At 45.3% G+C, this 13,940-nt stretch overlaps 1 protein-coding gene across 17 annotated transcripts in view; it reads left to right on the top strand.

Moving 5' to 3' along the window:
• LRRFIP1 (LRR binding FLII interacting protein 1) overlaps positions 1-12,381 on the top strand; it is a 161,681-nt gene extending 149,300 nt beyond the window's left edge. For all 17 annotated transcript variants that reach the window (XM_086376197.1, XM_086376133.1, XM_086376161.1 and 14 more), the window contains 5 exons: positions 4,833-4,882; positions 7,000-7,117; positions 8,174-8,253; positions 9,773-9,877; positions 11,521-12,381. In XM_086376197.1, coding sequence (XP_086232323.1) covers positions 4,833-4,882; positions 7,000-7,117; positions 8,174-8,253; positions 9,773-9,877; positions 11,521-11,631 — 464 coding nt within the window. In that variant the 3' untranslated portion in view covers positions 11,632-12,381. The remainder of the gene's footprint in view (positions 1-4,832; positions 4,883-6,999; positions 7,118-8,173; positions 8,254-9,772; positions 9,878-11,520) is intronic.
• The last annotated feature ends 1,559 nt before the right edge of the window (positions 12,382-13,940 follow it).

Below are 13,940 nucleotides of genomic sequence, written 5' to 3'. Positions count from 1 at the left end.
ACTTTCGAAGAGGATGATGGGAATTTCAAATAAACACTATTTCTTCGTCCTCTCCTGAAGCAGGGGACAATGGGATGGACCAGTTCTGTCCACTTACGCCACGTGCATAGGAAACTAGAGGCCTTCTAGACCATCAGGACCGAGGGCCGCCACAGACTTGCAAGTTGGTGTCTCTAACTTGAGCAAAGCTGCGCTCGGACTGGAATGCACTCTGTGAGGCAGCCCCCGTCCTGCCTTTTAAGGCCTCTGCGGAAGTGATTCAGGCGCTGAACTCACTCCGTGGTGAGCTCATAAAAGCCTTTTAAGGTGTTTCCTCTGTTTCCCATGTTCAACAGCACATTGAAGGGCACTGCAGTACACTTCCCATCCCTCAGCAGTCTCAACTGTTCACTCCTGCATTTAATCAATAAACATGTAGATCACCTCCAACATGGAAGGTGCTGGGAGCAAGCACCTGGGACCAGCCTCTAGGGGTACAGGAGCTGAGAATCTGAAAGGGAGCGAAAGAGAAGACAAGGGTTCCAAAGGGTCAAACGATTCTTGATCATCTAAGAGCCTTCATTATGAACGAGGACGAGATGACATTACAGCCCTACCCAGTAATTACTGTGCAGGTGAAGGCCCCTGAATCACCAAGAAATGGTTGCCTCTGGTGTACTTGGTGTTGGAAGGCATGGCAGTATTGAGTTGGCCAAAAAGTTCATTTGAGTTTTTCTATACCATCTTATGGAAAAACTGGAATGAACTTTTTGCCCAACCTAATATATAAGGTAATTTGGAAAGATCTCAATGTCAAATGAGTCAGACTCAGAAAAGAATCCAAAGGTTACCCGCCAAACACATCCCCAGAGTAACCTGGACCGCTGAGGTTTCACTATAATGCAGACAGAGAAAAACATGGATCGATCACTGATTCTTTAAATCAAAAAGCTGGGATATTTTTCAGCCTCAAACCAGAACATAGCGACTGTGTGTAAAATGTTAATCTTCCCTTCAAAGTATAAGTAAGTATAATTATGAGTTTATTTTAAAAGAGAAAGGTACAGAGAATTTTGAATTATAGGGTATTTTCTCACATAAAAAGGTTAGGAAGCAGTAAAATTTTTGAAAAGCGTGTTTAAGAATTACTTTCTGTAACATTGAGTATTTCTAGTTAATGGAAAACCTAATGACCTCAGCATTTAAATTTCCACTGTCACTGGGACCCTGGAATGCTGCTTCTAGGGGTTTAGGTAGTTTAGGGTTTCCTGTTTTCTATTGATAGATTCCTTTCCCAGGAGACCCCTTTGTGCAACATGCCAGCGTGACCATTGAAACAAGATTCAAAACAACAGTAAGACTCATTCCGAGCGTTGGCTCCAAAAGGAAAGGAAGGGGTGTTTGTGAGTGTGTTACATTCGGAATACGTACTTATTCGGTGTGATGATCTTACATAGGGAAAACATCAGGAGAAAAACCCCTTTCACCCTTTCTGCCCCTCTTACTTCAAAGACGTGTGTATTTTTCAAGACATGAAAGGCTTCAGCCGTTCAGCTGACCTGAAACAGCGGCTGGTGCAAGGCATCTGTACAGACCTCTTTGGCCCCGTGCTGCTGCTGCTGCTGCTGCTAAGTCGCTCAGTCATGTCCGACTCTGTGCAACCCCATGGACCACAGCCCACCAGGCTCCTCCATCCATGGGATTTTCCAGGCAAGAGTACTGGAGTGGGGTGCCATTGCCTTCTCCGTAAGCAGGAGGAAAAAAGAATCATCAGCAGCAGCCTGTCCTGTCCCAGTTCCCCCTTTTATAGGAAGGAGGGGTGGTCCTGGCGTGGGAGGCTAGGCCTGGGCAAGATGGAAACTGACCACCTGGATTAAGATCAAACTAAGTCAGTGCAAGAAGGAAGCAGAGAGAGGGCCACACTCAGTGGCTTTCTCGAGACCTGTCTTATGATCATTGTCTTCACGAACACGGGGGGAGCTGACTTTTCTCTGCAGTGGGGCGGGGAGGCCTAAGGATGGGAGAAATTAGCCTAAGGATGAAGATTATCATTATTGAAAGTAAGCTATTTGCCCTCTCTGTGCCTCACTGGACTATCTGAAATCGGGGTTAGAACCTGCCTTTTAGAGTGGTGATGAGGATGAGATCCAAGTAACGCACGAGAGACAGGCGTGCTTGTTGCTGGTGCTCGACCTTGCTGTAACCCCTACAGCCGCAGTCACAGCACACGGGTCCCCCAGGGCAGGGCTGGGGCCCTCTGCTTGCTTGCTGCTCCCTTGACTGTCTCTATGGTCTCGCCACTTTGTTCCTCATTTCACAGGTCTCTAAAGTTCACACCAGAAAGTGTGTTGGGATTTAATATATCGGGTGAGTGGGCCAAAAATCTCATTTGTGTTTTTCCATTCAATCTTATGGAGAACCCCAAGCGAACTTTTTGGCCAATGCAATATAAAAACCAGATTTGTTTAAAAAGATAAACTGTTGACAATATTACTAAAAATAACTTTAATTTCCAGTTATTTTTAACTTCCTAATATAAAGGAACACTCTGAGTCTTAGACTTTGTGACTTAATTTTCTTACATGTTCATCTCTTGGGTGTCAGAGACCAGTGATGAGTAGGATTGCTTAGTGAGCATAAGTTTGAGACATCCTTGCTGAGTATCACAGTGATTACCAGTCAGGCCTCACTATTCACCTGACAAGTTAGACCTGTTGATTTTTAAAGCTGTAAAAAAGCGGTACTCCTTTTCTTTTTTTATTGAAGTACAGTTGAGTTACAATATTATATTAGTTCCAGATGTATAACATATATAAAAACATAGTTCAGTATTTTTATAGGTTACACTTTATTCCCTAACCTATACAATGTATCCTTTAGCCTTTTTATACCAAGTATTTCATACCTTTTCATCATCTTCTCCATCTTGCTTCTCTCCTTTCCCTCTCCCCAGTGATAACCACCTGTGAGTCTGTTTCCATTTTGTTAAATTAATTCGTTTGCTTTATTCTTGCAGTGTGTGTTATATGTGATAACACACACTGTTTTTCTTTCTCTGACTACTGTGCTCATTTTCTTTATATCAGACAATTTTGCTTCTTTCTCTCCTCCAGTTTCCTAAAACTGTCTAGTTTTAATCTTCTCCAGTTCTGCTTTAAAATTTCTCACATTTCTCTCTTTATTTTTCATGTTTCCACTGTAAGACTAAAGGTCACATTATCCTTGTTTTTTTATTGCTAGCACTGTTATTACATTTTAACATTTTTTACTTGATATTTGAAAACTTCTAATAGAAAAAATAATAATAAATTGTAAATGGACCCATGAGCCTCAAGTCCCTTTCTGTTATATTCAGTGTTTCTTATGCCTGTGGTTACTGTATATAGGAGTATTAAATATACAGGATAAAATGAAAAGCGATATTGCATATGAGAGCCAAGTTTTTAATTTTTTTTAATTTTTGTTTCAGTGTTGAGTGCATTTATGGAAAGGACAAAATAAAACATCTGTCAGAAGCAATTTGTATGTCAATTAAAATGGAACTCAGAAGGATGATAAATGTATCTTACACATAACTTTTTCTGCTTTCATTTATTTCATTGTTATGCCTTTCAAAATAGCAACTTAGGATGTTGGGAAAAGCCAATTGAGAAAGCATATAATTTGTATTAGGATAGATGACTTTGCAAGAATGAAAACGAAGGTGTGTCTTTTATGAATTTTCCATTTCACACATCTAATCAAAATCTGGGCAGTGTGAGAGCGCTCCCCCTTGGGAATAGGAGCCTCAGTTGGTCTGACTCAGACAGCCAGGTTTATGCAAACAGTGAGCGCAGTGGTCAGGGGTGCGGCCCGGGGCCTCAGGAAACCTGCTGGGCCGGGGTCCTCCCCTGTAGAGGGGAAGTGTAGCAGCAGCGCCCCCCGTGGGGCTTCGTGGGCGGTAGTGTGAGTCGCCGGGGCACACCACAGCACACACGGGCATCCGTCAGCATCAGCTCATCCTGATGTTGCCTGGAAAAACTGGGGAGGATGTTGCCCCTAAAGCCCTCCCCAGTCTTAGTTTCCCCCCTGTACTCTGGAGACCATATTCCTCAACGCTCCTTCACAGAGACGTTGGGGGGATTTCTGGGTGCTTCCGTTCAGCTTAGTCGCTCAGTCGTGTCGCACTCTTTGAGACCCCATGGACTGCAGCACGCCAGGCTTCCCTGTCTTCCACCATCTCCCGGAGCTTGCTCCAACTCTGGGTGCTTACGTACATGCAAACTTCTGTGTCTGGGGTGGGAGGAGTGACAGAAACCTGAGCTATTGCTTCGTTCTTCCTCAAAAGAAGAGCAGCTCCTCACAAGTGGGTTAGCTGGTGTGTCATCGGCACACTTAGGGTCCGTAAACAACTCTGACGTGGGTGAGTCTTTGAGAGAAATGAAGAAGATACACACGTCTGGGGTAGAAACTCGGAGAGTCAAGGCTAATGAAAACGCTGGTTATATCTGGTCGTGATACTCGGTGTGTTTGTAATACCTTGCTAATGATGTTAAACCATGAAGCCTGTGAGATCTTGTGTTGCAGTGTGGTTTGGCCTTAGAGCTCTTGCATGCTAACCCAAAGTAGAAGATTAGCCTGCTTGCATGCAGCCGGATACTGCCCTACGAGACAAGCATGTGTGGGAGGTTGACGCGGCTCAGCCCTCCCTTGGCTGAATTCCTCCCATCCTGTCTGTGGCCTCATTCACTGTGGTACGTGCGTAATACCATCGTCAGTTTCACTAACCCCAGTGCTCATTCTGCGGTTTAGCCATCTGCCGAAAGACGCATTCACCGAGTCACCTAAACCTGTTGTCTTTCTGATTTCTTTAGATATTAGGTTGAAAAAGCTTGTTGACGAACGGGAATGCTTATTGGAACAGGTAACAATCTTTTTTATTACTTTTCAAGTTCTGGAATGGGAAACCTGAAACTGGGACCCTCCCCACTCCAGCTTCTTGCTTCATCAGGAAACCCCTAATGCATCATGCCTGAAGATATCATCAAGCCAACCAGTGTTCTTAATGTTTTTATCCAAGTGAGACATCAGAAGTCATACTGGACTTAGGATGTCCCAGAGATTCAAGGCCATGTTCTGAATTTGGCACACTCTACATGAATTGCTGCTTAAATAAAAGATTTGGGTAAAAGACCTTGAATAAACATTAAGAGGCAAGGGTGTTCCTGAGACATTCCAACACCCTTCCTCATCTGCCTGCCCATAAAGGTCAGTTTTGGGGCTTCCCTGGTGGTCCAGTCGTTAAGAATCCACCTTCCAATGCAAGGGGTGCACTATGAATCCTGGGTCGGGGAATTAAGGTCCCACATGCAAAAAAAAAAAATTTTTTTTTAAGTCGGTTTTGTAATCTCTCAGTGATCAGCACCCCTGTCCGGCAGATATTTCTTGCTTATAGCTGATCCAAGTTATTTTCACTGCTGTTTACCTACCTTGATCTCTTCTGCCTCAGGAAATCCGACACAGTTGTATGCTTTGGTCTTTTTCATAGTGGGATAGTGAAAGCTGCTCAGTCGTGTCCAACTCTTTGTGGCCCCATGGACTATACAGTCCATGGGATTCTCCAGGCCAGAATACTGGAGTGGGTAGCCTTCCTTTCTCCAGGGGATCTTCCCAACCCTGGGAAGACCTGGGTCAAGCCCAGGTCTCCCACATTCCAGACAGATTCTTTGTCAACTGAGCTACCAGGGAAACCCTTTTTCATATGCAAGGTAGTATTATTAAGAAATTATTCCACAATCACTTTCTTAGGAAACTCGATTCTCCTCATTTTCCCTCGTAAGCCTAATCAAAGGTATCTGCCTCACTTTTTTCAAGTTTTGAAGATTTCTCTCAAAATTGGGTAAACCACTAAATGTGGTGAGAGGATTCTCTTGAAGTGTCTGTGATCTTCTGTAAACCTGTGTCCATGGTAATTCTGTACTTGCGTTCCAAAGCAGTGTGCACCAATGGTCTGTATATCAATGTGGGTCTGTTCTGCTCCTGTCAATGGCAGTGGGGAGGACTTCCAACAAGTCCGCAGAGATTGGAGGCTAACAGGACCAGGGCTGGGAGACTCCCCATTGCACAACAGAAAATTCTACACACACACACACACACACAGCTGTTAATTGCAATCCCAACTGCTATGTGTGTGTCTGTCTCAGAGGGAAGAAAGCCATGTAGACACCAACCCCTTGCAGGTGGCAAACCTGCAACCTGATGGGGTTCTGCTGGGGACAGTGCTTCTGTGCCTGGAAGGCTCCTGGTGGCCTATCTGGCTTTTTAGTGAATAAAGCAAACATAATTGTGTACAGATTTATGAACTTGTAGATAAACACTTCGGCTTCCCCGGTGACTCAGCTGGTAAAGAATCTGCCTGGCAAAGCAGGAGATGCAGTTTCAATCCCTGGATCGGGAAGATCCCCTGGAGTAGAAAATGGCAATCTGCTCCAGTATTCTTGCCTGGGAAATCCCATGGACAGAGGAGCCTGGTGGGCTCCAGGCCAAAGTGTCACGAAGAGTCAGAGCATGACTGAGTGCATATGCATACATAGATAAACATTAAAACTATTTTATGGAAGAATCTCCTGAACTCAAGAGGAATTTCAGCCTTAGAGATAATTTTTCACCCAGAGTTACAAAATAATGCATGCCCGATACTGTAAATATAGTCTCATTTTCACCCATTATACTATTACTTTCAAAGAAGAGTGCTCACTGGCGGAAGGTTTTTCATTTGTTTATTATTTGGGTTTGTTCCTTGACAAATAAATCAGAAGAGAGACTCCCCATCTTCCCGGTGGGTGGTAACATTTTGCTGTATTTCTCTCCCGCTTCTTTATGTAACTCTTTACCTTAGAGAAATGCGAAGTGCTGGCAGGACAACATCAGATTGTACTTGTGGGGCGTGGGGTTTGACTTGACATGCTCCTTCCTTTCTGATAGGCTCTAGTCTCAATTAAAATAGAGAAATTAATGTACTTTTTTGGTGGATGTTTTCAGATTAAGAAACTCAAGGGGCAGCTGGAAGAGAGACAGAAGAATATCAGATTAGACACTCTGCACCCGGAAGACAGTGTCTTACAAAATGGGACGGACGTGCACGCGACGGATCTACAGAGTAAATGTCAATCCTCGTGTAGAAGGAATCCCTTAGCCGTGTGTGACTTTTATTGTACTAGTGCAGGCAGAGAAAACTATCATGGCAAGGAGTGGCCAGTGTTCCCCACGTTCTCCCAGGAGCCCTTGAGTACAGAAGCAGAAAGCTGTTTCTTCGTGGGCTAGGACAAGGATGGGCAGTGGGCAGGACAAGCATGTTTCTGTCTGAGCCTAGGAAACAGAACAGGTACCCCAGAATGAGCACCAGGGTACCACCAGATGAAACCACATTTGCTATGCTGGACACAGTCTTTGGATCTGCTGACTGTATGGGGAAGTCAGAAGGTATTTTTCTGTGCCAGTAAACTGAGTAGGAAATGGCAATCTGCTCCAGTATTCTTGCCTGGGAAATCCCATGGACAGAGGAGCCTGGCGGGCTACGGTCCAAAGTGTTGCAAAGAGTCGGACGTGACTGAGCACGCACGCTCCCACAGATAAACACTAAAACTATTTATGGAAAAATCTCCTGAACTCAAGAGGAATTTCAACCTTAGAGATAATTTTTCACCCAGAGTTACAAAATAATGCATGTCTGATACTGTAAATATATCAGTGAAGAGCTGACTCTTTGGAAAAGACCATAGTGCCGGGAAAGATTGAGGGCAGGAGGAAAAGGTGTGACAGGATGAGATGGTTGGATAGCATCACCGACTCAAAAAACACGAGCTTGAGCAAACTCCAGGAGACAGTGAAGGACAGGGAAGAATGGAGGGCTGCAGTCCATGAGGTCGCAAAGTCAGACACGACTTAGCGGCTGAACAACAGCAACAACAAAATGAGAAAGAGGCTTAAAGGGATAAAAGCGTGCCCAGTCTCTCTGCCTACTCCCCGTTCCCCCACCATTTCTTTGTCTTCTTTGCTCTAGGGTGCTCTCCCTGCGGGGTGAGAGCGCCTCCTGAGTTGTGGGACCACAGGCAAGAAGATTACATGGTTAAGGGCTTGGTTCCCAGTAACTATTGTTTTAACATTTTAAAAGCCCCGAGAGCTTAACAAATTTTCCTTCTCTTTCAACCTTTAGGGGATGCCAACAGACAGATCAGCGACCTCAAATTTAAACTTGCAAAATCTGAGCAAGAGATAACTGCATTAGAACAAAATGTACGTGCGCACTTTTAAGCCATCATGGGCAGCCCAGCCGATGATTTAACTGAAGTTTTTTATTTGCTAGAAAGAACTCACCCTTCAAAGGCTGAGGACAGAAAGAGGCAGAGAATTTTAGAACCAAAAAAGGTCCAAAGGAGGATAAACAAGGCAGCAAGTCTCTCCAAGCATTTCCCGCAAGGAGAGGACATAGGGAGGAAAGGCCACTGCTAGGATCTGGGCTGTTAGCGGGCCTTCCCTGTGGCTCCCACTGTAAAAAGTTGGCCTGCCGTGTGGGAGACCCCAGTTCCATCCCTGGGTCGGGAAGATCCCCTGGAGAAGGGAATGGCAACCCACTCCAGTAGTCTTGCCTGGAGAATCCCACAGATGGAGGAGCCTCGTGGGCTACAGCCCATGGGGTCACAGAGTCGGACACTTATAATCGATGCCAATCCTTTACAGGGCTTCCCTGGTAACTCAGAGGTAAAGAATCCACCTGCCAATGCAGGAGATGTGGATTTAATCCCAGGGTCACGACAATCCTCTGGAGAAGGAACTGGCAACCCACTCCTGTATTCTTGCCTGACAAATCCCATGGTCAGAGAAGCCTGGTGGGCTACAGTCCACAGGGTTGCAAGAGTCAGGCATTACTTAGTGACTAAACAACAACAATCCTTTATAAACAAGATTAGTTGAAGAAAGTACCTAATGTGGCTGGGGAGTTTTCTTGAAAGTTCTTTAAACAAACAAAAAAATGGTTAATCACCAAACACTTGATGCAGGTGTCTCCCTCTTGCCTGGGTTTTCCCTCTTTCCCTCCCAGCCCGGGGCTCGCTCTGATCTCCTGATTTGGGGCACTCATACTTCTAGCATGCTGGGCCCTGGGACAGACTGTGTCCTAACAGAGGGGAGAAATAAAAACAGGTCCTCTTGCCCCCTCCATCATGGGTATATGTGGCTGGAACTTCTGAGAAATTTTGTAGAAACGAAAATGAGAAGCCCACCTCCAAAGCAATGTGTGTTTGGAAGCATGCCTTTGAGGGCAGCAGAATCTATCTCCAGCCCCAGATGCCACCCAAAGCCGCCTCCTGTACCCCCCCCCGCCCCTGGCACCCCGAGTCCCTTGTCTCTCTCCTACCTTCCTGCTTCCTCACCCCACCACCTCTGGAAGAGATCGGATGGGAGCTGAGGTCCTGAGGGAGCCGTTGCTTTGCCAGGCTGTTCTGCAGGATCGACCCTCATCAGAGAGGATGGTGTCCCAGGGTCAGCACGGTGGGAACCACACTTGGGACAAGGGTCAGAGAGGAAATGAGTCCCTGATAGGTGCCAGTACTGGGTTGCTCGTAAGTGTGAACAAACAGCTTGCGTGGCTAGAACCTATGGGACAGCTCCACATCCTAGATCATCATTCTTGCTGCAGTGTCTTCTCTCCTTTTATTACTTTACACCCTCGGATCACAAATATAAGCAAGCAGTCGGGGAGAGAAAACAGGCCTATCAATTTATACACGTGATTTTTTTTTTCCTTTCCTTCCAGGTCATAAGGTTAGAAAGTCAAGTATCACGTTATAAACAGGCTGCTGAAAATGCTGAAAAAATAGAAGATGAACTTAAGGCTGAAAAACGGAAACTCCAAAGAGAGGTAAATTTTCTAGGCTATTTCTAGGAAAAGAATGGGTAATGATATTCCGGTTGGGAGAGCAGGGTGAGGATCTGCTGCCTGGAAGTCTGCCGCTAAACCATTCATTGTTGGTCTTCCAGGCCACTCTGAGGAGCCTTGCTCACATCGTAAAGGAGGGGTTCCCCTAAAAAACCTGTCATTCTGTTTTTTGCTCACGCGTGTGCTTAGTCGTTCCCACTTTTTTGCGACCCCATGGACTATAGCCCACCAGGCTCCTCTGCCCATGTGATTTCCCCTGCAAGAATACTGGAGTGGGTTGCCATTTCCTTCTCTAGGGAATCTTCCCAACCCAGGGATCAAGCCCATGTCCCCTGCATTGCAGGTGGATTCTTTGTCACTGAGCCACTGAGGAAGATCAGGATTTTTTGGCTTTTTTTTCCACTCTAGCTGCTCTGCTGTTCTCTTTCCTTTGATTTTCTACATCTCACACGAATACATGTGGGTTTACTGCTATTTATTCTGCTTGACATGTGTTGTGTTTCTTTGATCTGTGACGTCTCTTTTCTAAATAAATGTTGGAAAATTTTCAACCACGATCTCCTTAAGTGACTCCTCTTCCCGAGAGTCCACCTTCCCCCTGGGACTCTGATCAGAGGATACCAGACCTGTTCATGGACCCTCTGGTATTTCTCTGCCCATTTGTCATTTCCATTTCCTGTCTCCTTACTTCCCAATGTTGCAAAATGTACAGTTTTTAGAGATCTTCCAGTTCGCCTCCTTCTGTGTTCTGAAATAGACTCATTCCTGATAGTTCCTTTGTTGATCATAGCCTCATTTCGTGAAAGATTTCGTATGCAGCTGTTCTGTTTCCCACACTGATGACCAAAGCATGTTCAGTCTGTTTCTGTTGTTTTGCTTCTGTTGACAAATGGTTCGTCCCATCCTGTCTTTGGTGTCTCATGAGGTTATGCTTGATTTAAATGTATAGGAATACTCCAGGCTTGCCTTGGGGGAATTTCCACTGAGGGGCTTGCTTCTGCGTCTGCTGGTGAAAGCCAGGGCATGGGAGTTTCACTTGTCTCAGAACCCCACCCAGCCACCTGGAGGGTTTTGGATCAGAACCAGAACCACAGACTCTATTCGGACGATGCATGTCTCCACAGTCACAGGGCTGTGAACCCCCACCTTGGGGCACCCCCACTCTGCATGCTCCTGCTGGTCCAGGCGGCTCCCTACTGATGTGTCTTCTGCTGTGTCTCCCAGGCTCTGTGGCCCTGGCTCCCCGGGTACCATCCTGGCCTCAGGCATTCTTGCTTTGGTTTCTGGCTGCAGAACCCAGAAACCCAGCTGCACAGGGCTGTGGGGAGCGCCTCTTCCGGCTGGGCTGGCTCAGCTCTTGATTGTGTGTTTGTTGGCCTCACCTTCTGTGAGACCACCAGGATCCCCAAGACTGTGCCACGTCTGGGTCTAGTTCCCAAGGGAGGGTCCCTAGTTACTCATGAAGCTAGAATCTCATGCCTTGTGTTACTTTTTAAATTAAGAAATATACATATACACACCTGGAGGTATGTGTGTATTTTCAGGATCTTGATGGGTCTGGGTCATCATTGTGATTTTCAGTGGGGTTAGAATCAAAGCTTGCTGACTTTCACCTTTGTTTTCAGCTTCGCTCTGCACTGGACAAAACAGAAGAGCTCGAGGTGAGCAACGGCCACTTAGTGAAGCGTCTGGAGAAGATGAAAGCCAACAGGAGCGTCCTCTTGTCCCAGCAGTGAAGGACAGTTCTGAACAGGACACGGATGGGTGGGTGGAGAGCACGGGTTCATAGGCTGGTCTGTGGCTGCCCAGGAGCGCTGCTTCTCCCCCTGCTTCTCAGAGGACACCCCGGGGAGCACCCTGCTTTTGCCTGGAGCCCTGGCAGCCATGAGACGCCTCTGTCTGCAGATTGAGACCCAGTCCAGGGCAGCCGCTCTGCACCAGCAGGCTATTTAGTAAGCACACTGGGCCATGGAGCTCTGTTTCTGACAGTGCGGTGGCCTCTTCACCCCGTTTAAAATGGTGTTTGGAGTAAAGACAAATGTGGGACTCGAGTTCTCTTTCCATGTGTCTTGCTGAACATTAAGGGGAAATGTTTCAGTGTTGGGACTTGCTTTCGTGGCAGAATCTGCAATTTGAGCGACTTCAGTAGTATCTCTTAGTCTATGCTTTTCATACACAAAACACTGTGGAACCACAAGCCATTACCAAGCAAAACTCTTTCACTAGAAACAAGTGGATGGTCTAGAAGTAAAAGTGACCTTAAGCAGACTCTTTCCAGGCAACAATGAAGCTTTTCTAAGGGGTTTTTGCATCAGTTCAATCAGAAGAATACTTTTTTCCAGGGTAATTAGGCAACAGCTTCACTGAAAAACAACAGCTTTTCATTCGCATTATTGAATCCTTATATTTGGGAAACTGAAGTTGTTAACTTCTTTTAAAAAATGTACTATTAGAAAAATTAAAAATTGAAATGTTGAAAGACTTCAGCAATGTGGTTTTTATTTTTCCCACTGAGAAAGAAGATCTTTAACTATTTTATACTAATTTTTCTGTATACTTTGGGATACTTTTTCATTTTCTCAGCATTATCAAATCAACCCATATTTCTTTCCCTCTTTAATAAAGAAGGTGTATTCACAGTGAATAGGAATAGAACACAGTAAGAATCAACACTCTTAGAATAAAAAGTAAACTGAAGAAGTTACAGACCAGAGTAGACACAATTCTAATATCTTCAAGGACAAAAGTAGAAGTCATTTCGATACTTGCTAATTTGGGGTTATTCTTTGTATATGTTGGATTTTAGATAATGCTGGTTTAGCAGGCCAGCTTTCAGGGTATTAGCAAGTGCAAACCAAGATAATATCATCTGTATGTATCCCTAGTGTTGACAGCTGGAGAGTGCTGAGGTAGGAGACATGAGTTGTGTGTATATAATTAAGAAAGCATTCCCAACAGGGTGCTAGAGGTCTGGGGTACACAAGGCTGCATTTCACTGGGTAAGAGGAATTTGGTCTCCTTGTGCTGAGAATATTTTACAGTGCTATCTGCATAAAATATTCAAATAAACACATTGAGGTATTATAGGAGAACGTAGAAAAAAATCATTTGAGCAGAATCAATCTGTTGACACCAAGCAGATGTGTTAATGTGTAGTAACAGAAATGACCCCCACGCCTGAGGTGCACACTACAACACAATGGTAAGATCTTGCCTGATGAAACAGGGAAAGTGAAATGCAGTCAAGACAGGAAGTCAAAGAGGAAGGCCAAGGAGTTCCATTTAGGCCTTGTCAATTTTGAGAAGCTAAAGAAACATAAAAACAGCTGTGTGATGGAGGAGTGAGTACTTCCTGACCACTCTGTTTAAAATTGCCAGCCTTCAACAATCCCTATTCCCTTTCCTGACTCATTTTTCTCAACTTACTGTCTAAGAAACAAGAGATCTTGTTTTATTTACCATCTCTCATTGGGCTTCCCTTGTGGCTCAGCTAGTAAAGAATCCGCCTGCAATACAGGAGACCTGGGTTTGATCCCTGGGTCGGGAAGATCCCCTGGAGAAGGGAAAGGCTACCCACTCCAGTATTCTGGCCTGGAGAATTCCATGGACTGATAGTCCACAGAATCACAAAGAGTTGGACACGACTGAGCAACTTTCACCCCCCACTGGAATGTAAGCTCCAGGATGCCAGGGAACTGTGTGGAACTCAGGAAAGAGACCTGGGTGAAGGTATAGATTTAGGAGTCATCAGCAGAGAGGGGATTTTTCAAATCTTGGGACTAGACTTGCCTAGCTGTTATGTTCAGTTGCTAAGTCATATCCAACTCCTTGCAACCCCATGGACTGCAGCACTCCAGACTTCCCTATCCTTCACTATCTCCTGGAGTTTGCTCAAACTTGTAGACTGAGTTGATGATACTATCCAACCATCTCATCCTCTCTTACCCCTTCTCCTCTTGCCCTCAATCTGTCCCAGCATCAGGATCTTTTCCAATGAGTCGACTCTTCAAATCAGGTGACCAAAGTATTGGAGCTTCAACTTCAG

The sequence above is a fragment of the Bos grunniens genome, chromosome 3 (genome assembly GCF_055505025.1).
Source record: "Bos grunniens cultivar Pamir isolate PY7600 chromosome 3, Bosgru_T2T1.0, whole genome shotgun sequence".
Lineage (NCBI taxonomy): Eukaryota > Metazoa > Chordata > Mammalia > Artiodactyla > Bovidae > Bos > Bos grunniens.
This window is presented reverse-complemented; position numbering and strand designations above follow the sequence as displayed.